Source organism: Poecilia mexicana, unplaced genomic scaffold, assembly GCF_051168715.1.
Source record: "Poecilia mexicana isolate PSO_F unplaced genomic scaffold, ASM5116871v1 scaffold_22, whole genome shotgun sequence".
NCBI classification, from domain to species: Eukaryota; Metazoa; Chordata; class Actinopteri; order Cyprinodontiformes; family Poeciliidae; genus Poecilia; species Poecilia mexicana.
Genome location: NW_028263391.1, coordinates 9,214,538 through 9,240,391, shown reverse-complemented (window position 1 = coordinate 9,240,391; position 25,854 = coordinate 9,214,538). Strand labels below are relative to the sequence as shown.

General features: G+C 38.9%; 3 protein-coding genes across 6 annotated transcripts in view; 1 reads left to right on the top strand and 2 right to left on the bottom strand.

Annotated features, from left to right (window-relative positions):
- Positions 1-245: 245 nt before the first annotated feature.
- LOC148152795 (immunoglobulin lambda-1 light chain-like) overlaps positions 246-25,854 on the bottom strand; it is a 36,661-nt gene continuing 11,052 nt past the window's right edge. The window contains exons 3-4 of the mRNA XM_088002378.1: positions 1,399-1,432; positions 246-712 (exon numbers count right to left, since the gene is read on the bottom strand). Coding sequence (XP_087858504.1) covers positions 390-712; positions 1,399-1,432 — 357 coding nt within the window. The 3' untranslated portion in view covers positions 246-389. The remainder of the gene's footprint in view (positions 713-1,398; positions 1,433-25,854) is intronic.
- Positions 4,048-13,279, top strand: slc1a8b (solute carrier family 1 member 8b). The gene is given in 11 exon segments (XM_088002379.1): positions 4,048-4,632; positions 5,856-5,935; positions 6,286-6,501; positions 9,068-9,110; positions 9,198-9,411; positions 10,218-10,317; positions 12,042-12,284; positions 12,286-12,561; positions 12,654-12,788; positions 12,879-13,020; positions 13,133-13,279. Coding segments are annotated over 11 exon segments (1,761 nt in total). The 5' UTR covers positions 4,048-4,467.
- On the bottom strand, positions 14,265-25,789 carry elavl1a (ELAV like RNA binding protein 1a). Of its 4 annotated transcripts, none has more exons than XM_014970155.2 (7): positions 25,653-25,789; positions 22,222-22,281; positions 20,393-20,585; positions 19,678-19,781; positions 19,014-19,167; positions 18,647-18,872; positions 14,265-16,955 (listed from the first exon to the last, which is right to left on the bottom strand). In XM_014970155.2, exons 2-7 carry the CDS (start codon positions 22,255-22,257, stop codon positions 16,631-16,633), a joined length of 1,038 nt encoding a protein of 345 aa, XP_014825641.1. In that variant the 5' UTR covers positions 22,258-22,281; positions 25,653-25,789; the 3' UTR covers positions 14,265-16,630. The 4 variants fall into 4 exon arrangements, with proteins under 4 accessions (XP_014825641.1, XP_014825643.1, XP_014825642.1 ...); XM_014970157.2 differs by having other exon boundaries at positions 20,393-20,573; XM_014970156.2 differs by having other exon boundaries at positions 19,005-19,167; positions 20,393-20,573; positions 25,653-25,787.

Here is a 25,854-nt window from a genome sequence, read left to right as displayed (position 1 = left end):
TGAAATCACCAACTATAGATTATTTTATAAACACAGATGTTGAAATTTGTTTAATAAATAAGGATTATTAATAAGTTTTCTTATGTTTTGCCTCACAAACACTAAAGAGTCTTTAGTTTTTATCTAAAGGCTTTTACATGTGCAGGTTTCTAAAACATTTTATAAACTTTAAAGAAATGAAGATGAGACGACGTTTGATCAAGAACATGAACGTTGAAACACAACAATAAATACAAAGACAGTGATTGACATAAATCTGCACTTTTATTGAAACAATCCATTTACTCCAAGTTACATGAGAGAACATAAGGAAGACGAATGAAACATGAAAAGTGATGTTTGTGAATAAAACATGACACCATGATGGTTCCAGCCATGGAGCTGCAGCTCTACTCTGAGCAGCGGTCAGGCTCCAGGGTTTGAGTGACAGGACTCTGTCCACTCTGATTGGCCTCACAGCTCACTGAGCCCGCCTTCCTCCACTGGTCTGCAGGGAGGCTCAGGGTGCTGCTCCAGCTGTAGCGGCCGTCCCCCCCCAGCACCTCCGGGCTGCTGGACACCCCTGAGGACCTGCTGCTGCCCCCCACCTTCCAGCCCAGCCTCCAGGTGGAGGGGAAGCCCCCGCTGGCCAGACACACCAGTGTGACGCTGCTCTGCTGCTGCTGCTCTTTGGAGGGGGGCAGGACGGTCAGGGTGGGCCGCAACACACCCACTGCAGGAGAGAGGGGGAGAAAAGACGCAGCCATGAGAACCAAGGCTGCTGAAGACGCCTCAGAGCTTCACTCTTCATCACTACTCGTCACATCTTCATCACACCAGACTCTGAATAACCAATCGCTGAGATGATTTTCTCTTGGTTAAACTGAGAGACCAAACATTCAAGTGGAAACAGTTCAAATGTCGTCATCTGTTTCTTTCACTTCCTTTAAACTACATGGAAAACAAATGAACCATGAACACGAAGCTGCTCTGAGTTTACTCTCTAAATATTAGTTCAGTTTGACACCAATTCAGGTTAAAGTTTAAAAATGAAGAAATTATCACAAACATGTTTAATTAACAGGTAAAATGACCCAGAAAAGACAGAAAACAGTGAAAAGAAGTAAAATGTTAGTTTTGATGTTAGAAAAATTAAAACTTAAACTATACAAAACATTTATAAAATACCTTTGAACTGTACATTTTATTGTTTCTCTTGATAAGTTTTACTGGTTGTTTGTTTTAGACATTTTTACAGTTGTGGAGCAACACAAACTTCTGTGAAACTCAGTTATAAATGTCCACATTTACATTTTTAAATCAAGTAAAATGAAGAAACTTTGATGGAAAATGAATTAGTAAAGTCAAAAAATTAAATTCTGCTACTTTTGCAACAAAGAAAAACTTTCTGGTACTTACAGTTAACGACGAGTTTGGTTCCTCCACCAAAAGTCCACCACAGTGATACAAACTCATTGAGAGGCCGTACAAAAACCTCCTGCACTGTCAGGAGACATCTAGCTGCTGAAATTATGTCTTTAAAGTGATAAAAATCCCATTTTAAACTGTATTTAATCTGCAAATCATCCAACATTAATTCAGCTTTAAATTGCTTCAGAATTTAGGAGAATTTTTTCATTTTATCACCAATGAAAAGTAAAAGTTTCTTCCCATCCTGTGCAACACTGTTTAACAATTCAGCTTCTATTATGTTTAAATGCTAAAACCATTTTTCAATGCAATTTAATTCATATACCCATTTTAAAAAATATCTACTTACATTGATATATACAGTAATATATTTACCTATGAGTTTTAGAAAAAGAGGAAAATTATCCTTGTGTTTCAAACAAAAAAATATTTTAATCCAAGAAGTGAAAATCCTTCATGTTGTTTCTGTTTTATTTTCTTCTCTTCCAATAAGATGATGAGAGTTTTAAATCCAGTATCTATTAGTGTTGGTTCAGTGTCTCTGTTTGTCTGAGAGCAGAGAGATGATTTCCATAGAGTGGAGGCTTTGCATGGTCAGCTGATCCTCCAGTGAACTGAGAAGGTTTATAGTCCTGTGAGTTCAACACTGCAGGACTCAGATCTGTCAGTCAAGCCAGCAGAAGCAACAAGCACCATGACCCTCATCACCATCCTCATCTGGACGCTGACCTGCTGCTGCTTTACAGGTTCATTCACTCAGCAACATTTCTACCATGATGTGCTGCTGCCTTTTCTCTCCTTTCTTTCTGCTGACAAATGAAGGATTTGTTTTTGTCTGCAGGATGCAGAGCTCAGATCACTGTGACTCAACCTGCAGTGGAGACGGTTACACCAGGATCCACTGTCAGACTGAACTGTCAGACAAACCAAGCTGTTGGAACATGCTCTGGTAGTCAGTGTATGTTCTGGTATCAGCAGAAACCAGGACAGCCTCCAAAAAATCTAATATATCAAGTCACAAAACTCCAGTCAGGAACTCCATCTCGGTTTAGTGGCAGTGGAAGCGGCTCTGACTTCACTTTGACCATCAGTGGAGTTGAGACTGAAGATGCTGCAGTTTATTACTGTAAGAGTGTCCATAATGGCCCAGTGTTCACAGTGATTAGTAGCCGTACAATAACCTCCCTCAGTCAGACTGCAGACACTCTGAGCTGTTAGAGCAGAAACTGAACAGACTCTGATCCAGACCACTGAACACAGAGATGAAACCTCAGCATCTGTTTCTTAGTTTAATATTTCTTCTATCAATGGTCTTTCCACACATTAAAACCTCAACCTATCACAATAAAGCAAAACACTTCATGCCATTTTTATTCTAATTTTGATTTTTGACAGAGACTAAAGTCAGTTAAGGGCATACCTTATAATTTTCTTTGTTTCAAATCAAATAATCTTTAACACTAATTTTCCTCTTATTTACAGCAGCCTGCAGTTCTGATTTAGTTTAAGCACCACCAGAGAGACGCTGCTTCTCTGCACTTTGTTGTCTTTGACATAGATGTCAAATGTTTGAAAGATTTGTTGTTTTACGTCACTTATCATCCTGCTAACAGTGGCAGAGTAAATATGGGCAGTCGTCCACCCCTGATTTCTGTCTTTGTGATTTTATAATTATTGTTTCGACTGTGTAGATGAGGCAAGTAGCTTCACTGAAACCAGACATTAAGACATACCCTGTATAATATGACATATTTTCTTTCTTATTATTTCACATTAATTCAGACCAAATTTTCCAAAATTCATTTAGAACATAAGGTAAACCTCTAGCTTCTGATGGTTTAATCAAAAACAAATATCTTTACTGTGGGTTTTGCTCCACTGAATTCTCTTTCCGTGCCAGATTATGTTACTGCAATAAAATGTAATTTTTTTTTTAGTTTGCGTACAAATATTTACCACAGTTGCCATTAACCCTGAAGCCCATATTTGACTGATTCAAGTTTTTTGAAGTTGCCAAATAGAATCAAGAGTAAAATAATTTTTGCTACAGTCCTAGCAGGTATGCTAATTTATGCTAGCAGCTGTCGAACTGAACACACTTTAAAATGTTTTAGATGACATTTTTTAAATAAACCTCCATTTGGTCAGTGGAAGGGGGTAAATAAACGTTTTCCAAGAAAGTACTGATGTCTTTAAAGGACATCGTTCTGGTTTTGTTCCATGTCATGTTCCTCCAAGGCACAGATTAGGTTTTATTGGATTGTTCACAGTTGACGTGGGCGGCCATTGTTAGGCAGGACAGGCTGATGTTGGCATCCCTGCTTGGATCAGAGACGTCAGCAGACGTCGGTTGACTGCAGAGTTAAGAAGTCATGCAAACAGGCCACAGAAATAGACCGACAACTGGGACAGCGGCGAACAAAGGCAAGCTGCGGTTGCGGCATTTGGACGCCACTCTCGATCCTACTTTATAATAACAGACATTGTAGAAAAACACGCATTTCTTCATTTTCTGAAGGTCAGTTCCAGATATATGTAATCATTCATTAAATATTGATGTGTATTGTTAACATAAATGTAATTTCTGAACCTTAAAAATAGTAAGTCACGCCAATGTAAGTGAAGCTTTGGGTTTTCTTAAAGGCGTCATAGAGTTGGGCTCTGGTTTCATGAATGGGAAGGCTTGGAGGTGGGTACCAATAATCTGCAACTGGCTATGAATGGGGGCACTAATTGGTGCTGCTGTCTTTCCTTTAACCTCTCCACTAAGCCTCTGTGGCTGTGAAGGAACCTCTATTAGAGGGAGATAGGGATAATCCTTTTAGCCAATGCTTTACCGGGAATCTGTCAGCCGACACTTCCTCCCTCAGACTGGATGAGCTCCTCAGTGCTTAGCGGGACCCACATCAGGTCAGGCTCACATTCTGTCCCCTGTCTCACTTTCCTGTTGGGACACATTCAGACACCGTGAGGCCCTCGGAGAGCCTTCGGCCGTCAGTGGACTCTAAGCGGGGCAGGGGGCCCGCGGCTGGGCTGAGGACCGAGCCTGAAGCAGGGATGGAGACGTGGAAGAAGCTGTTTAAACGCGTGTTGTCAGTGAAAGTCAGGGAGTACGTGAAGGACTACTGTAAAAGGAACGGGCTGCTGACTCTGTCCGTGTTCGCCGTCATCACCGGCTGCGTTCTTGGATTTGTCCTGAGGACGTTCAACCTCTCTACGCAGGTACGAACGGGGAAGAGAAAAGGGAAAATCAGCATCAATAAGCAAAGAAGTATCAGATTTTAAAAACAAAAATAAATAAAAGTACTATTTTAGATTGGGAAATGTGTGAAAGAAGAGCACAAGCGCCTGTAAAACTGTGCTGAGGAATTAGTGAAAGTCAGTTATGCAAGTGAGCGCAACCGGCAACAAGAAGGTCAGGTCAGATCTCAAAACACACAGAGACAGTTTAAATGGCTATAATTACTATAAAACATTACATTATATAAATATGTGCATGTCGTTAACTCACAATCGGTGATCCAGAAGAATTTCTGATCTTAAACTCTTCAAAAAAATTGGTTTAGTTTCATCACAATTATTGCAAATAATGGGTGAGTATTAAATCTGTTTTTTTTCTGCTTAATATCAGTTTTAAAGGGATGGTTTTATTTTCACGTTGATGCTGACTTAGTTGTTCTTTAATGTAATTATTTTTGTTGTTAAGTTATTTACCTGATATACAACTGGAAATTAATTTTATATGCACAAACTAAGCAGATATTCATTGCTTGGTCTGTGCAGTATTTCTTGTTCTGAACTGCTGGTCACGGTAAGGTGAGGTATTCTTAGGAGCTTAATGCTTTTGGACAGGAACTGACTTATTGACGCACAACCAGAATGGTTCTGCAAGGAAATCCTTCAGACTGAAGGAAGCTTACTGACTGAACAAGTAATTACATAAGAATCAATGCAAAGTCAAACTGTCATTGCAATATCCTTAGCTTTTTCTTGAACTACCTAATATTGCAGTATTATTGTGGTAAATAGGGGGTGTTAAATGCTATAAACAAAGAATGTAACCACAATTTAAAAGAAAAAAACTGCCAGAGATGAAGTATCTTAAAACGAAAGAGATACATCACGATTAATAGGTTAACAAAAAGTTCTGAGGAAAACAGAATGAATGATGCAGTAATAAAGAAATTCATCTGCTTTCTACAGATTAAACTAAACAAAATTAAATATCACAGGTCTTCATGTTTAGTTCAGTTATTGTACATCTGTTCAATTGTTTTATTAGACATACTTGAGTATTCAGCCTGTTCTCAGGGTGGGTTAGCGCTTGGGAGCTATCGATGAATCAATCAAGTTTGTTTACACGGCACAGAATACATTAAAAAAAAATCTCTAAAATGCAATTATTATAAGCTTTATTTACCTAACTCTGTCTGACCTGTTTGCAGGCAAAGATCTATTTCTCTTTCCCTGGAGAATTATTGATGAGGATGTTGAAGATGTTAATTCTGCCTCTCATCACTTCCAGGTAAGAACCTGTTAAACTCGTTGGTCCAAACCTACATGAGATAAAGTTGTTGGTCAACATCGTCTGAAAAGCTACGATTATTGTGGTATTTTGTTTGCCGAAATTACACCTGCAGTCTTTGGTTGTTGGTAATAACAGATAGCAATCTTGATTTTAGCTTAAAAATATTCACAAAGTTAAATCTGTCAATTGTGAAGCGAACACAACTGATTTAACGGTTGAGCTTCAAACGGACAGCATGAGAGAAAATCTGCAGTCAAAACAGCCCAAAAAAAGCTGACAAATAGAAAGTAGTTAAAGCTAAAAGAACATGACACGTTTCATCTCATTGCTTCTAATCTCCCATCCAGTCTCATGTCTGGCCTGTCGGCCATGGACACGAAGGCCAGCGGTCGCCTGGGTGTCCTGACGATAACGTACTACCTGTGGACAACCTTCATCGCCGTGATTGTGGGCATCGTCCTGGTGCTGATCATTCACCCGGGGACGGGGCAAGAGAAAGACGGTCACCACGGAAGCACGGGCCCCGTCATGACCTCCGCCGACGCTCTGCTCGACCTCATCAGGTCAGCGTTCACACGTTCAAAAAAAACAAACAGAAAAAACTGCTCAGAAATGAAATGACGTTGCTTTGTGAGCAGGGTACGAGCGCAGATTAGTAGTCAGCAAAGTTTTACAACTTTGTTCAAGTAGGCAGTGATCCTAATGCTTTGCAAAATGACTCGTTACTCAATTACTCAAGTGTTTAATCACATTAAATTAACAATATATTGAACTGGGATAATGCAATGGAGTACAGCGTACCGCTCCAGTGTGAAGTGGAATGGTTTCCACTTCTCTTTTCGTTTTTTTTTTGTTTTGTTTTGTGAATGTCTGATGTTTCTTAGAGAACATTAGTGAATAAACAACATCATGAAGTCAGAGGAACACAGAGTGAATATGTTTAAACCAAAATTAAGCTACAAATCCCATACATTAGTCATCCCACCCATGAAAAAATAAAGAATATGCCAACAACTACTAACCTTTTACTGCTAGCATTTTTCAGAGAGCATTAATCAGAGAAGCAGAGGAGAGGCTTCATGAGAATCTGTCGATGGGAAGGCTATTATTTACTGTATGAACCTGAAAAATACGATCCTTGTGAATGAAGTTCAAAAACAAAACCTTGGTTTAAAAAACATTCTCATGAATACCGATTTAAATGTGGAAATAAGGCATGAAGACAACGATCTAGTCCGAAAAATAACACTTTAACACCTTGAAACGTGGCGTGAACCTTGTTTCCTGAGCAGGGAAAAGATGTTCAGTTTTCACGGGAAGATAGATGACATACAATCACTGTAAAAAGAAAAAAGAAAACTGTAGAAGGATGCAAAACCATCCAGACAGATGAGGAGTTCAAAAGATTCAGCCAGAGCTGCAATGGAAGATTTTAAACCACAGCCTCTTTGTGTGTTAGAGTGACCTAGTCAAAGTCCATGCCTAAATACAATTGATAATCTGTGGCCAGACTTGAAAATTTGCTGTTCACAGAAGATTCCTATGCAATCTGAAATCAAACCATGCATTTTTTAAACTGCATTTCCGTAAATGCAGTAGGTACAATGATTCTTATGGCTATAATGCAAGAAAATGTGAAAATGTTAATGAACAGAGAGACACACAGGACAAATAACCTGCACACAGGTAAAGCTAGCAACCTGCCAGTTAAGCTAGCAGTCAAGTTTATGACTTGTAATAGGAAGCTGGAGTACCCAGAGAGAAGCCATGCATTCACAGGGAGAAACCAGAACACGATTCAAACTCGCCTCCCATTATAGTTTACAGAACCGTAGGTTAAAGGAAAGCAGAGAATGGGATTTCCCCTAAAACATCTGCGAGCGCCTCCTTCAAAGATGGTACGCCAAAACAGCGTGGTGGCACATTTGAATTGAAGTTAAACGAAAATCCAGTAAAATATCTTGGTTATCTGACCGTTTTAGCACAGCGTCATTAAAGGAGTGAGACATAATTCCTGAAGAATAACTGCAGCATCACTTCTACGCTGCAGTTGGTCTAAAAATAGGGCAATTATTTGTGATCTGCTAAGCCTGAACCTTCCCAGAAGCTCTTTGCGCAGCTTCACTACGGGAGAAAGAAGTCACAGCGTGCTCCGGCTTACGGCCCAGCTCTCCAGGCCCGGCTCGACTAATACCCTCGTCTTAAAACTAATTATACTGCAGAGATGTGCGGTTTGTACTTTTCAGCCGCGTTACGTGTCTGATGACGTAGCTGCAGAGGCCTCTGACGCCTGCTGTATAAATAAATGCAGTCCCAGGACAGGCTGATGTAAACCTCTTACTGCTGTTTGGCGTAATTTAAGTGGATCCTTTGTTCTGCTGTCGTCAGGGAAAAAAACAGAGTTCACATTTGACTAAATTAATCTAAGTATAAATAAGTAAAAGGGGCAAAGGGGGCACCAAGAGTCAGGATTGCAGTTGGCCACAAGGTTTGTAGGGAACCCAGCAAATGAGGAAAAAGATGCTAATAGGACCAAAATAAAACTTTTTAAATGTAAAACTATGAATGGTGAAACACGTTGAACACATGGTTCATAACCTAATTAACCCTTTCACCTTCCGGCAAGACAATAACCTAAACACATTGTTAATGGAGCGGTTTGGAAAAGCAAACGCATAGCCTAGCCTATCCTAGCACAGCATAGCATAGGCATAGTATATTTATGTGCTAGACTGGCCCAGTCAAAGACTTGATGTAATTGAAGCAAAATATTAATCTACAAAAACTCGACTTCGAGGAGCAGGATGGCACTCCTGCCAAGTCTGTGTCGTTTTTACTTTAATATTTATGGTAGATTGTAGTTTAAAGAAGAAATGTGTTTTTCATATATCGCTTTACATCTGCAAACAGAATATGCAGATGGCTTTTAGAATTACAAAACCCTTGCATTTATATATGCATTTCTAATGTAAGATTCATAATCTTAATCTCACACACACAGAAAAGAAAATGCAACTGACTCATGTGTTTTGCCAGAATTTTTTTTTTTTAAATCTTATTTTGTAAGTGTACTAAAAACAAGTTTTACAGCGTTTTAACCTGTGGTTTTATGTTTTCTGTCTTCTCCAGGAACATGATCCCATCAAATCTAATTGAAGCTACATTTCAGCAGGTGAGAGGCAAAAAACACAAGCCACCTCAGAAACTAACGTCAGATGACGTCGACCAAGTTTAAATCTTAAATTTATTTTTGTTTCAGTACCGGACGGACCTGGTGCCAAGTGTGCAGAGCTCCAACGAGAAAGAGTCTCAGGCCAACTTTGTCTACGTCATGCCTGATTATCACAACCCTCGACTCGGCCACCCTGTTTTCCTGGAGATCACTCCTGCGCCCGACATCAAGTATAAAATCGTTCCCAGTACGAGCAAAGGCATGAACGTGTTGGGGATTGTCATCTTCTCAGCCACCATGGGTAAGAGATTCACCTCCAAACTAAAACCAAAATCAAGGGGGAAAAAAGAGATCAGAAACAATGGTGTAACTTATAAATCTAAGATTTTACTAGAAATATGTTGTTTTGTGGCATTTCTTTGTAACTGTTTGATATCTTCTCTGTTACTTCCTCATTGTCCCACTATTTGGTAAACAGAAGAACAGCAAAAGAGTTTTACAGAGATTTTATTAGTTGTCGAATTGCCTTTTAAGTGATTTCCCCAGGCTTCGTTTCTGGAGTTTTAGCCAGGAAGCTGCTGTCGTCGTCTCTATTCTTGATTTGATTGGAGACATTGTCCATTTGAAGGTCTTTTTGTCCATATGTGGTACAGAGAGTGAATCTTCTTCCTCAACAGTTTGACCTCTTTTGAACATTGTGTCTATAATGGGAATTAATTGAACAGATAAATGTCTTTTTTGGGGGGCTCTTGGAAATGGTCCAGACTTTTTGGGGATCCACAACACTCTTCTTTTTATTTTCCCACGATGTCACACAGTGTGTTTGAAGTGCCGCCTTAGGATTCACATGCCTGGCCACATCAAAGTTAAATCGTGTGATTTAACCTTTAAGTAGCTTACTGAGCATGACATCATCATCTGGGATATCTCAAACTGTTTAAAGGCATCTCAGTCTTGATTTATACAAACTTCTGATTTTGAAGAGTAATAAAAAAAATCCTGTCTTTCACCATAAAAGAAAACCTGAAAATGTTTTTATACACTCATGAAACAGCAGAAACATCTGCTGACTGCCAACAAATGCGTCTTCGTTGTGTCTGATCTCAGGTCTGCTGCTGGGGAAGATGGGCGAACGTGGATTGCCGCTGGTCAACGTGTGCCAGTGCATAAACGAGTGCGTGATGAAGATCATTAATGCGGCCATGTGGTGAGTTTGTACTTTCACTCACATGCGATCTCTTAAAAAAGAGCGATTACTGACAATCTGATGCATCTAAAAACATCCCGCCGATCACATGGCGGAGCCAGATTAGGTTGAGAATTAAATCCTAACAAAGAAATGGCTGAAGGGTGAGCAGAGATGTCCGAGCAGTCCTCGTGGCTTCACACGTAATCCTGCTAGAAATGCAACAATGGCGAAGACGGACTTCTGGAAACAAGATTAGTTTCAATTCACCTAACTTGTTGTGGTTGGCATTGTGGCCAGCAGATTCCCCTCCACCCCAACGCAGAACATCACATCCACCTGTGCGCCACATCCATGTGTGATTACAAGCATCTAATTCCAAAGCCGCGAGCATTAATCTGCTATTACAGCCTCTGCTCTTCTGAGACCTGGCAGCGGCCGCAGGAGCATTAGCGAGGTCAGCCACCTCTGCTGGATGAAAAGGTTTGGTTCAGTCTGTGTCGCAGTTAATCCCAGAAGTGCTCCATGAGGTTGAGGTCGGCCCGGTCAGATTGTTTCAAGGCAAACTCGGTAATCCACTGCTTTAAGTGTCTGCGTTTGAGGGAAAACTTTTATGGATGATACTTTTTGCAGATGATGCCGTGGTATTTTAGTAGCAAAAAGGCTAAATACTTTGGTGTGCTAGGATTAAAACGGTACTGATGGATTTATATATTTTGTTCACATTGAAAGATCATCCTTAATTATTTCCAGGCAACGTCCCAGAGACTCTCGTCTTCGCTGACATTTTTGGTATTTCCCTCAGAAATGTTGTGCTAAACCATAATAGACAGTGATTTGAAAAGGGTTCTTGCAAAATGTGTCTGTTTTTGTCACATCTCTATGTTTCAGAGCATCAACCCCATTTTAAAATCAGGGAAAGGTAATCTGAGGAAATACAAAGAGGGTGTATGTCTGAAAAAAAGTGAAGATGTGTCAGCATGAAGTAGCCTAATAAGACAAAATTGTCCAAATGTGGAGTCCATTTGACAAATGAGCTGTTTTAATCACTGTCACAAATGTGCATTTGAATCTGCATCAATGAAATTATGTTAGACACAATTCATTGGTTAGTTGTGTGTTGCATTTTATTTTTCATTAAATTTTTCAGCTCTATTTTTAAATGACGTACAATCGGCAAACTCTAAAGTGAAGCCAAGGCAGAATACAATTTATTAAATGTCCAGCAGGGGGAGACAAAGCTTAATTTTATCCGTAGTGAACAGTTACAAAGTCAGTTTATGACAATAATGAAAAAATAAGTGTGGAAAAGCAGATGACTTTTCAAAATGGCTACATTGTAACTCATATACTCAGTAAGATTTTTAGGGACTTTAAAAAAACACAAGACTGAAAAAGAAATATTGAGCACAAACAAGCGCAAATTTTTATTTTTTACATAATTACACAAGTACAATTATGTAGTTTGTGGTCTTCAAAATAGAAGAACGAAGCAAGAAAACAAGAGCACTGGATCATACTTTTGCTCTGCGCCATTATGTATTGGTAAGGGACCTGTCTGAGAAAACATAAAAATTTAGATGATGAAAAGATGCACCAACAAAAGGAGGGGATGTTGTTCTCTACAATACCAGAGAGGATTTGGCACTTAATCAACTTTTAATTGCTTTGTAATCAGTAGATGCTTCCTTGTGTTTAGATTGATCAATCAAATGAAAACAAGGTTTCCTCTCTTCTCTTTGCAGGTACTTCCCCTTTGGCATCGTGTTCCTGGTCGCAGGAAAGATCCTGGACATGCACGACCCAGCCCACCTGGGAGAGAAACTGGGCATGTACTTCATCACCGTCCTGGCTGGTCTGTTCGTGCACGGCCTCATCCTGCTGCCTCTCTTCTACTACTTCTTCACCCGCAAAAACCCCTTTGCGTACATCCGAGGCCTGCTGCAAGCCCTCGTCATTGCTCTGGCGACTTCGTCCAGGTGCGAGAGTCGTTGTTGATCCATTCTTAAAATTGAAGAAGTTCAATTTGACAAACTCATCTAATTCGCGACTGGCCGTATTTCTCTGCAGCTCAGCCACACTTCCGATCACAATGAAGTGTCTCCTGGAGAACTGCGGGGTGGACCGGCAGATCGCCCGCTTCGTCCTGCCGGTGGGAGCCACCATCAACATGGACGGGACGGCCTTGTATGAGGCTGTGGCAGCCATATTTATCGCTCAGGTCAATGAGTACGACTTGGACTTTGGCCAGCTGGTAACTATTAGGTGAGGACGGACACTGAGGACACCGTCCTACCAGTTGTTCTGTTTAGAACCAACTAACATCTTCCATCTGTTTTTTTTGTCCCCTGCATCAGTATTACAGCAACAGCAGCTAGCATCGGGGCAGCTGGCATACCTCAAGCAGGCTTGGTTACCATGGTGATAGTCTTGACCTCTGTGGGGTTACCGCCTGCTGACATCTCCCTGATTGTGGCCATCGACTGGGTTCTGTAAGTCTGACCTACGATTTAAGAAAAAAAAAGAAGCAGGTGGCGTCAGCTTGGGCAGTGAGTGAAGGTTTTTCTCGCTTGGCGTTGCAGCGATCGGTTTCGGACGATGATCAACGTTCTGGGTGACGCATTGGCAGCTGGGATTATGGCGCACTTGTGCAAAAAGGACTTTGACAAAGCAGCAGCTGCTGCAGCCAATTCTTCTGCTGGTTCTTCTGTCAGTAAGGAAAGGGTAAGATTTGTTTCTGTTCATTATTATGACCAGCCTGAACTCCTCTGTAGATCTTGGCTAAAAAAAACAGTCGACCTCAGTAACTATTATACCGCCGTCTTCTTCCCTCCAGAGAGACACCGTGATCTCGTTTGGCAATCAGAGCGTGGCCATGTCCGACGCGCCTCTGATCACACACCGCTGCGACTACGTGTTCGAGGTGGATGGCGACAACGTGCTGGAGAGGCCCGTGCCCTGCTACAATCTCTGCCAAGTCTGAGCCCTCCTGTGTTACTGAGGGAACTGAAAGGGATTCGAGAGATTCATTCATCTCCAGAGGACATTCTTGAAGCACAGGGAGCTTAGTTCTGGGAGGGAATACAGCACATCTTCATAGCAAACCGAGGTGTCAAGGCGGAGTGGCTTAACGTGTATTTTGCCAGTGCCATGATGAGTCAAGAAAACCTCCTTTACACATATAATGTGTAACCTGAAGTACGGGCTACTAAGTGGAAAGGAAGTACGAATAAAGCCGATGTGATACGAGTGAATACCGATCGACCTGTGGTGACAAGCAGATACAAGCAGTCCTTATAAAGTTGACTCAGAGTTTGATTGTAAGGTTTTAAGCTGCCTTAATATGAAGCTAATAAATGGGAAGACTTGAATGTTGATAGAAACTATTTAGAAAAACTAAACAAAGTTTAGACATTGTATGTTTAAAAAAAAAAAAAAACTATCAACGGGCACAAAATCAATGCAGAAAAGTTGATTTGAATGTTGAATGTACAGAATCATTTCTGTTTTTATACGTGTACTTTGAGATTTGTGTTTGTTTTGTAATAAAATTCTGCAATACTCCAAGAGAAGATTGTGTTTTTCTCACATTTAATTTTTCTAAAGAGGATCTCTGCGTTATCCTCCAGGTAGTATTACCCTACTGGTAATTCACCGTAGTCATTGTGAATATTCTATTTTTAGGACATTTTACAGATCAAATACAAAACACACAAAGCTTGCTGTTATAAACTTTACTATTCAGGCTTTTCTCTTTTGATTTGTCTTATTTTACCAAAATAAACAGTAATAAAGATTGGTTTAGATTTTTAAAAATGTTCTTGAATGTGTATTCTTAATAAACAAAGCTTCAATAACTTAGGTAAACAGATTAAGTGTTAAATTTAAAAGAAAACATTTAAACATGGCATTTTTAACCTATGACAAAATGCTACAGATGTTCAACAACCACTAAACAAAATTCACAGTAGGCTTCTGAAGACATTTAATTTTAGTAATTCTGTAATTTTCCCACATTTTAATGAAGTTAATCAAGGTTAGCAGACATTAATGAACTTGAACATAGTGTTAAACATGTTCATAACAAAAAGAACAAGTCAATAACCCATTAAAAACACTAGAATATGTATCAAGTATAATGGCGTACACTCAAATAAATAAATGCCACTTCATGTATTTTACACTATTTTATCATATAAATTAAGGCAGACTGCAGAATGTTTCGACTGCCTCTGAAACAAACCTCAACATTTCATACATATCAAACAAGACTGCAGAAAGAAAAGAACAAAAGCACTAACATGTCAGTAAAAAACAACCTGTAAAAAAAAGAAGTCCAAGACTATCGCCTGCTTTAATCAAGCCTTAAAATATTGCACAGAGGTAAGGACGGTGACATAAATATGAATATTAGGAAGCAAAATGTCTTATTTTAAGACTTTATATGAATTTTATAAATCAAATTACCTAAAATAGAGTGGAAACTTACTATTTGAATTCACATAAGTGTCGGATTTAAAATGTGGCTTTAAATATAAACCAAAGGTCTCTTGGGCCAGTTTCTGTTAAACTCGAATAAAACAAAGTCATGCTGAACTTTTTTACGCCAAGAGTGTTCCTAAATCATTTGACATAAGCAGAAACATTTAAACACAATTTAAACCTCACTCGATAAAAGCAAAATCCGCTCACATATGAGATCATTAAAATATTTTCATGAAATAAAACTTGTGTCACTTTTCCTAACCACAATGAATAGAAAATATTCAATGTGCATCACTCTAAGATTATTGGAGATGATTCTTGCATGTTATATATCGACTAGATTTTTTAATCCTGCCTGACAGAGGCTTAATTTTTTTATTATTATTATTTCTTATGTACCGGAACCTCGCTTTCCTCTTGAAATGTCTATATAGTCTGAACATTTCCCCAAAATTATCTGAATTGGTTTTGGTCCACTTCATTTTGAATATTTTAATGTGATCTTGTTGCCATGTCGTTCAAAATCATCAGCAAACGTTGGAACGTTTTGTTTGTTTTTCTTTCCCCACTGAAGAATCGCTGCTTCGGGAAAAAAAAAAAAACTGAAAAAGAAAATAAACAAAAAAAGACAAAACTCAAAATAAATGTTCAAATAAATAAAAGAAACAAACCAAACAAAATGTTCAGCAAAACGAAAGAAAATTTAATGGTTTAATATTTATAATGAAACAATCAAAAATCAAAGAAACAAACAAAAGCAAACCTAAATTAACAAAGGCCATTAATGTTTCCTACAAATTTAAGATGAGCTCTCCTTTGCAAGTTATACCGAAACAAAAACGTAGCTCTCTACAAAGAAAAGTAACTAAAACAAAAGAAAATAACTGAAAAGGAAACAAACAAAAAGAAAACAGGAGAACTGAACAGGGGGTTGATGTCAGCAAGCATCAGAGACGTCAGTACCGCTTGGAAAAAAATGAATCCAAAATATTAATTTACTAAATCACATTAGAAAAATCTTGATTTGTTAGATCTCTGGCTTTGGTCCGTTTTTAGTCTTATTTATTGTATTTTTATTTTTTTAAAACAAGACTCATGTAATACAACAAAGAATAAAATACACTTTTAGGGGTACCAAAGCAAATAGGATTTTTGCTTCTAAGCTACTCGTAGTTAAAATGTTGGTCAGACGATGAACTAATGTTTTACGTTAGCATCAAAAAGGTCGGTAACCAGAGCAACTTCAAACAATAACTGGTTAAAAGTGCTTTGCTCTTTTACGCCAAACAGATCGGTTTTCGATTTATAACAATTTAAGGCATCCGTTTCTACGTGAACAGATCAGATTGGGTTTTACTTTTTGCTCTATATTAACCACCGAATTGTCTTTGCCTTGAACAACTCGCAGGTTTCCTGTTTAAATCATCTTTGCCCAGTAATGAGCCCTCTGTCGTCCTCATGCTTTCCTAAATGAGAATCATGCAACACATATAACATAACAGTATTTTAGCTTCAGAGAACAATTTCAAAAGTCTATCTGTGGGATTACGTCTTTATGCACTCAAAATAAACTGAAAGTGAGTGACAATAATACCCTCCAAAAAGAGTAGAATGATACTGGAAAACAACACAGACAAGAAAAAAAAATAGACAGTTTTTAGACAAGTACAAAGGTGCAGAAGACTGAAATTCTCAGTTTACTCTGAATATGATTAAACCAAAAATGTGCCAGCCTTTGGCATTTAAATTTACCTTTCTACAAAGAGAGAGAGGAAGAGAGAGAAAGAAAAAAAAAAAGCCTGACACAGCACGTTTACTGCACCCCTCTACACCCATTGTCCAAATCACTCTACTTGTGGCCCTTGCTAGTCTTAAAGGACACTTGCAGTATCTTATCTCCGAGCCGGTACCCGTTCAGGCTGGTTATGGCCATGGCCGCCTCCTCGTAGTTTGTCATGGTAACGAAGCCGAAGCCCTTGCACTTGTTGGTGTTGAAGTCACGGATCACCTTGACATTTGTGACTGCGCCGAAAGGGCCGAACATCTGCCACAGGATGCTCTCGTCCGCGTCCTGGCCCAGGTTGTAGATGAAGATGCACCAGCCGGAGGAGGAGTTCCCGGGAACGTTCACGCCTCCCATGCCCCCCATGTGGTCAACGCCCATCGGAGAAAACCTGGCAACAGCAAGGATTTGCGTACACTTAGGAATACTCCTAGAATCAGTTACACTTTGTAACTTGACAATTCATTAATTAACTGGATTTTGTTTATTGGACCAATGGAAATGGCTCATTGGAAGAAATATTAAACTTTTCTGATAAGACCAAAACTGAGATTTTCCAACCTATAAAAACAGTATGTGCTTAAAAAAAATTGCACATCACATCAACTCTGAATGCTGCTTGCCCATCCATAAAACATGGTGGTGGCATCATTATGATGTGGGGTCAGAGTGGAAGGGAAAAGAGCTAAAAAAAAACCTGTAAAATAGAGCCAAGACTGGATTACAACTTAAAACATTCAGTCTTAAGAGGCTCCATCAAACACTAAAATTGAATCTGTAGCTGCAGGCGAGGTAATCTCAACGTTAAAATGCATGCCACACTTTTCAGATCTTAAGCAGCATAATGTGTGATTTTATTCGATCACATAAAGTCACAATGAAACACTCAAATGTTAAGTTGTAATGTAATAATTAGGGCTGAAACGATTCCTCGAATGATTCGAGTACCTCGATTACTAAAATTCCTCGAGGAAAATTTACCTGCCTCGAAGCTTCGTTAATTTATGTTTTATTAGTTAGCGCACCGTGTTCCGGCCGGGACTTCATTTGCGTCGCGCGGAGCTCTCACTTCCGCCTCCGAGTTGTTGACAAAAGCTAAGTCTCAGCGGCATAAAGTCCAATCTTCAAGATTGGCCCGTGGGGATTTTATTGATTGATGATAATGCCCGACTTTTTATCGTTTTTGGGGAACCAATAAGCATCCTTAAAATGACTGGGGGAATGCCTGGAGTACGGCAGCATTTCTCCTCCGGGGCTGCTGGTTGAAAGGAACGGCGGGAAGAGCGCTGAGGTGAGCGGATAGACTGAACAGGGCGGGCGGCTGAGTAGCTGATGCTTACCGTGTAAATGTAGCTTTACCGACGAACCGCACAATAAATTTCATATCCCGGTCTGAAGAAACGGGTGGCGGAGCGCATCGTACATGGCTGGTAGATGAGTTTCTGAGTGTGACCAGTGAAGGTGTCGTAAATATCCCGTATTGCTTCCCCCCGTGTTCGTCCCCCGGTCTAACGGTTCGTCAGTCCGCTGGTCTATTTCCTCCCCTCCATCTTACGTTCGTTCATTCGCCCTCTCCTCCCACTCAGGCGACATTTCCCGTATTTTCAAACCCAAAGCAGGTTAGGTGGCAAGGTGAGTTTAATTAATCTATTAAACTCACTGAAGATGAATACATAAACTAAAAGCTGGATTGTAGACATTTTTATAAGCATATTTGTGAGCCTGCCTCTTTGTTATTAAATTCAATATAATTTCAGATTTTTCTATAATTTTCTTCTGGTTAACTTAGAAAGTGAGCTATTATTGTTACAGGTTAGTTTTCTAAACTACAAAAAAGCAACTGTTAGGGATGCTCAAATATGAAAAATTGGACTGATATTGATATCTGATAGTAACACCGGTATTATGCCAGATTTACCAATATTTCATTTTAGAATTTTTTTTATCCGATTACTCGATTACTAAAATATTCGTTTACAACAGCCCTAGTAATAACATATGACTGCAGAGCTTTATTCCAGCACTAGACTAGACAAGCTTTAACACATCACATTTTATTTAAATATTTATAACGTTTCTCACCTAAACCGCTGTGCCTGGTGGTGGAGCGGCCCCCCGAAGCGCCGCGACTGATTGTGGTAGAGCTGAGAGATGAGCTGTGTGTTCTTCACCTGGTTCGGGTTGGCCGCAAACTTCACCGTGATCGGCTCGGCGGCGCCGGGCGGTTTCTGGCCATTCAGGCTCTTGACGGCTTCTTCGGCCTCGGCTCGCTTGTCAAACCGGATAAAAGCCACGCCGCGGGACACACCTGTGAACAACGGAGCAAATCGTTACCGCATCAGAAGCACACTTCGGCGTGAGAAGGCCCGCGCTCTGGTGGCTTGGGCTTGTGGAAAAGAATAAATGTTTCCAATTTTTGAGAAGCAAGGAAGTCATTCACCTGTCGTACCTGAAGACTGATCAACAAGTACTCTGGAATTTATGATACGCCCGAAGCGGGAAAACATTTCTTCCACATCCTTCTGAGTCATGGCCTTGGGCAGACCGCTGATATACAAGTTTGCATCCTTTATTGTGTCAGAGCTGGGCCGTGCATATGAAACCTGGCAGAAGGAATAAATACTAAATCAGCCTAAATTTTGGGTGGGATATGAACGAAATTGAAAAAAATTAACCAAAAGAGGCAACATTTGACCAAAACACTTTGGTGATTATCTAAAGTGTTTTAGAAATATTAACTTCACTACAGATACGTAAAAAAAACATTATATCCGAAAAAAGAAATTAAAGTAACTTGATAAAAATACGTTTTTTCTGCCTCTGATTTCCCATATTTTCGCTCAGACCAAAAATTACAGCACCATAATCAAAGAAATCCAACTTTTAAATAACTACAAAAGAATAAATATGTTAAAACGTTAAAAAAATATACATAAAAAGGCCAGTCAAAATCAGACATGTCAGAAAGGGAAGCGAGTGAGTTGTGACATCACAATCCCTTCGTCAGGCTGACATGTACTAGCTAGTTAGCGGACAGCACAGGAACCACAGGAGAGTGAAAAGAAAATAACATCCTTGCTTTGAGAATTGTAGAACACCTTATTGCACGTTACCTTGATAGTTTTGGACTGTAGCCTTAGTCCATTCAGAGTACTGATAGCTCTTTCTGCATCACTAGGGTTAAGATAGTTAACAAATCCGTACCCTAAACTGTGGCCTAGAGAAAAAAAAAGGAAAACAATAAAATAAAACAAAAAAACGTTGTATAGTTCAAAATAATCTGCAAACAAATATCAAAAACCAAAACAAATCTTAAACATTGCATGGTGTGCAAAGTAAACAGACCGTCAAAAGTTAAGAGAGAATTGGATTCCTTCCAATAGCAAAACTCTTATGGTGGGTCAAAAACTACGAGCAAATTAAGCAGGGAGTAAATCTGAAACAGTTTAAAAGAACAGAAAACAGGCAAGGAAAGAGAACCCAGGAAAGAGGTCAGGAACTAAACCTCACAAAGATAAGGTCATCTACAAAGAAAAGGTCCTAAACACTCAAAATAGAAATCTGACGTAGCTAATGAGGGCTTTTGGTCAAATAATTAAAGTCTAACCTATTGACTATCTATAAGAAGTGAGTGCAACCCATGTAACGTCACTGATTGGTTTGTCAGGGTTACGAGGTCGAGATTAGGCCTTTAGGAGTCACATGATGTCTCGTGGGCTTCCTTTGACAAATAAAATGTTTTTTTTGTTGCTGTTAAATCTACATACTCTATGGTTTATCCTTGGCTTGTTTGTTACATGTGTGTTTCTTCTTCACAGTTCTGCCTACCTGCCATTTTGTCTCGCACCAGCTTGGCCGACTCGACCTCTCCAATGCTGTTGAAGAGGCTTCGCAGCTCATCTTGAGTCATGCTCTGAGGCAGGTAGTTCACTATCAGGTTAGTCTTTGCATCCTTCGCCTCATCCCCTCCCATGTGATCTTCATAACCGTTCGACATCTCATACACGTCCTGCAAGTCAGCCAGTTGGCACCAAAAACAAACCATGATAAGCAAACAGGGGTAGACAGAACGGGGAATTGAGAAATACATTATATGTGTATTTTTTTTTCCTGTATTGTGACAATATGCAGGTTTTAAGACAAAAGAACAAATCAATCCCACACAATTTAACACAAAAAAATCAATATTTGGTTTGAAAATTAATTCACTTCAAATAGAAATGTCCTTAAAAGAATATTTTAAAATGATATCAATCTGAAATAGACAAATAGCAAAGAGTTGAGTGCTTTTGATCATTTATGCAACACTTACGATGATAATAATAACAATCTAAGCTTGTGTCAGTAAAACCTTCTTCTTAAAGATAAAGACACATGCATGGCACCCTTACAATTTTTAATCTGCCTTCTTGCTCATGATGATTGTATGAACATATATATATAAACATTAATCATCATCCCAGTCACTTTGTGCACAAAATTAAAAATTGCAAAAGGCCAGACGCATGGTAGTATAAGTTACTGCACTATAAGCAATTAAATTATTGATTTAATGCAACTTGTTTCAATATTTTTTAAGTTTATTCAACATAAGAATCTGTGACAATCAGTACAACTAAAAAGAAAATAGAAATCAACTTCTTACTGTTTTTCTGAGCGAATTTAACCAAACTTTATTGCTCTTATCCAGTCTTTATACTGACATCCCAATGAGGCATGAAATAAACAGTAGGTGGCGTTGTTTTTGATAATACAAAAAGAGCAAAGACGCATTGAAATCAATTTTAATAAAACATCTTTATGTTGCATTACTCAGGCACTGAACTAGATTTAAACTAAGTGGGTCTCTCTGTAGACGCTTACCAAAGCAAACAAGAATTAAATAAATTAAATAAAATTTGAGCTGTATAAGGTGGAAAATGTTCAGTTTTCTGTAAAGTCACAGGAAAGAAGCAGTCCAACTCGAAATACTTTGTGTAACCAGGATATTGTAGGAAGAATGTGTAGAGCTGTTCTTTTAGGCACAATGAGAGAACAACACTGTTCCCATTTTTCTTTCCTTGCTAAATTGGTCAAATCTAGTTTGGAAAGTTTCTCTGGGATCTATTAAAAGCAGCACAGCAGGACTAAAAGGGAATGGCAACAGATCAAAAAGCTCCTACTGCTTTTTTTCTAAAACCATGTTTTCAAATTGGATTTTAAGTCAGCTGCTGCCAGCTGAATTAAAATCAAGTCTGAAATGGAAACTAAACCATGAGTCAACCTGACTGAGGACCATTCAAACCAGTAAGGGACTGTGATTGTGTATTCCAGTGAGCGAGACGCACAGCATGAAAGAAAGTCCTGTATCAAACCAGTGAAGGAGAGAGGAGCTGAGCAGCAGAGCTCTGTGTGTGTGTGTGTGTGTGTGTGTGTGTGTGTGTGTGTGTGTGTGTGTGTGTGTGTGTGTGTGTGTGTGTGTGTGTGTGCGCTTCACATTTACCATAAAGTAGACTCACTTTTACGGAATAAGTAGACGCAAAATCGCAAAAAGTCTCTGCTGGGTTAGAAATCAGCGACTGCAATTTGCACTTCACTTTTTTTTTTTTTTTTTTATTTCGCAAACAGGTGAAGGACTACTACGCTGCTTGCAATGGGAGCAGGGGATTAATACTCACTTTAAAGTACTTATTGTGTCCTCGACGAACTGCCATGAAGACACTTCACTGCTCCTGAGGCTGAGCGAAAATAAGACAAAAGTCAGAGAGCATGACTGCCACGAAACATGTTGGGCTACACTAGAAAGGACAGCACACAACACGGGAAATATTATGATAACTAGAAACCTGCTCATCTGCTGATGATTGAAAATAAAATGATGGTTCTGATTCAGAGAAGTTGTTCTACAAAGACTAGTAAATGTAATAGTTCATTTCAATCAGACTCAACTGGAAATAACTGTGGAGCAATTCCTATCAATGTGGGATAGGAACATGATGTGGATCGTGAAGATGTGGCTTGTTTGGTAAAAGGATGATAATGAAATAAGATGAAGAGTGAAAGGAAGCAAAAAAAAAAAATAACTGAAAAGATCACAAACTCTGTAGGATGATTGTTAAGCCAATGGCTGGACGAGTCCCATTCATATAACCATTTTATGATGGGCCAAAGTAATGATGCAGCCAAGCAAGGTTCCCCCAGAAAACTTGCTAAGCCCGGTGGTTGGGTGCTAGGGCAGTCATTCATCCAGCAGGCCGTTGTGTTTTTGAGTTAAAAAATATTTAAAGTTGACAGGAAATTTGAAAATACCACTTGATAATCACGTGTTATTGAAAGATTGGAAGATTAATGCCTCAACACCAACTATAAGGTCTTAAAAAATGCAAACATTTTAAAAAAAGACTTGAATAAATAAGCAATGCTAAGCCTACACGGGGCACAAGTAAAGCCTGGTGGCCCGCCAGGCTTATAATACACTTGGGGAAACCCTGACCAAGGATTCATGTATTAATCTTTGCTAAAAAAAAAAAAAAAAAAACACTTCATTGAAGTAGAACGCCCTCCTTCATTTTTACTATAACATTATTGCAGTCACTGTGGTGCTGTGTAGTTGGGTTTTTCTAATTAAAGAAGGCCAACTATGACGCTCCAAAACCACTATAAAATAATATTTAAATCGAAGCCGTAGAAAACACAGAAAAAGCAAAGAAAAGTGAGTCCAAACAATCCATTGAAGGCTTTCTCAAGGTTCAGAATTAAACACGCCTTCAAAAACTTAACTGGACATGGATTTAGATGAACATGTGAAAGGTGTGACACTATGAGAGTTTGCAGCACTCTGAACATTTCAACTGGTCATTTACTTCATCATGATTTCCTAATATAGTGCGGTCTTAATCAGATGTTTTGTTTCATAAAAACCAATGAGGTCAAAAACTATTTGACCAGTAACCAATAGAAATAAGGCGTTCTATAAAATCTTAACACTAATACCCAAATAAAATATAAGTAAAGCATCTTTGTGATTAATGTGCATTAATTATCAAGCTACTTAGCCACTAGGATAATTAAACTACAACAAAATGGTTAAATACACAGTCACTAAAAGGTGTGTGTGCAGATATTTGTAGGTTTGGTTAAATGACAGCTACTGGGTAGAAATTCAAACAGAGACAATAATCATCCTTTAGTAAATCAAGTAGGATGCAATCTATAAACAAGTTATGATCTGGGAATTAGGCTTACGCAATATTAGAAAAGATTCAATATGTAATAATATCTAACAATATGGATTGCAATAAATTGATGAAAAAGTAAATATCAACGCCAATACAGACCCCAGGTATCAAACCTTTCCAACTACTACAAAAGGGAAGCAATTACTTCCATCACAATAAGGCTTTCTTGAAAAAGTAGCTTTTGGTGCACTCTGTTCTTTTAGCATTAAAACAACTTGGTTATTTCTTATTTGACCACCTTTAAAGTTCTGACATGTGATGCAATAAACAAGTGACAGATAGATAATTAAGTACCTAAAAGCAAGCAGTTTGTTGTGATACAGTGAGATGTTTATCTGGTAGTACAGGTAGCGGTTTAAAGAATATAGGCCAACAATGTAAACATACCTAAAAATTTATGTGCAAATCCCTTTTGTAAATTTAACTGAACTTGAGGTTGCAAGTTTTGCTTTCACAAAACTTTAAGTACAATTTTAAGAAATAAATTTAAAAAACACACTAAACAAAATCAATCACATATTCTGAAAATTTCCCCCCACCAAATACCAGTTAAACACCAAAAATAAACCCACTTGATACACAAACCAAACTAGGCTACACAAGGTCCATATGAACTGTGAAAATGTGCTCATCTCGTTTAAAGATGTACCTTTAAGTTAACATTTAATATTGAAAAGGATGCATTAAAAAACTATTTTCTTTCATTTTATTGCTGAAGATGTAGAGTAACAAGACCCAATGTTTACTTATTTATCTTTAAAAAGTAGATAACTAATCAAATATAGTTTCACTATATTTGTTCAATATTTCATTGGACTATCTAAAATGTTTTAATATCAAGAATGATTGTGATAGTCACAACTTATCACATAATTCCAAAATTTCTGCTTTTCAAATGCTGCAACTATTTTTAACCTGCACACATAATCTTGATAGCATTTCGGAGACATTTTATAGATGTATATGTTTATATCTACCATATGTTACTGTAGATAAGGCCAATATCTACTATAAGATTAGACTGTAGATGATATAATGGTCTTACAATTGAAAAATATGGAAGATTAAAAACTAAAATTTTGGAGGAAAAACATGTAGATTTAATGCAGCACTTGGCTTAGATAACATTACTATGCCAATAAATCGCATTATTCCAAAACAAACATTTATGCTAGATTTCCAAAACCAGTTCTGGTCCGACTTTAATGCAAAATGTAATCGGTTGTCTTAATAACTATGCCGTTGCCATGGTGTAAAGCAACATCCTTTAAGACCAACAGTTTACAAACAGGCCGGTAGCAAGATGCGTTTTTTATTCTCTGCAACTTCACAAAGGCGCCAACAAACTAATGAGGATATCTACTTGAGTTTGCAGTTTTTATATTCCTAGCCATTGCCGTTTTCTTCGACTCAGTAATGCGCAGAGGCCTGAGTAGCATTACAATGAATTACTGACTAGCATGCTAGTAAGCTGCATGCGTTCGTTCCCGCTCAGAAAGATAAAAGGCTTTGCGGTGAGATTACACTAAAACTAAGGTAATTAGAATTTTTAATTTCAATTGCAATAATGACCACAAACATCGCAAATATTAGAGGAAACATGTCTATCTGACAGAGATTTGCTAGGTTAACTCGAAGCACCGTGTCCCCATTTTAGAGAGCGTGTTGTTAACGTTCGTCTGTCGCGGCGCCGAAACCCCAGCGGCCTGCTAACAGGCCTTGGATGCTAACACCGCTAGCAGTCGGCTCCCTGGGCCCAAAAACCAGCATGGCGCTCACTCGCGTTTTATAACCTTTGCGAAACCCCAAACCAAGGAATAGACCAGTAACGAGTTTCGATAAAAAACAAAGTGAACATTGCAAATTCTTACCAGCTGTATGGGGTACTTGCAGTTTGTACTCCCCGCTCCTATTTCTATTCCTTCTCGAGAACGTTCCCTTCAAGTCGGCCTCACGTCGAGAAGAAGCAGAGGAAGGAGGACGTGATGACGCGACGCGTCTGCAGGACACACTCAGCATGGTCCTAACTTGGCCGGCCTCCAGAATCTCCAGTCAACGCTAAACTAATTTAAA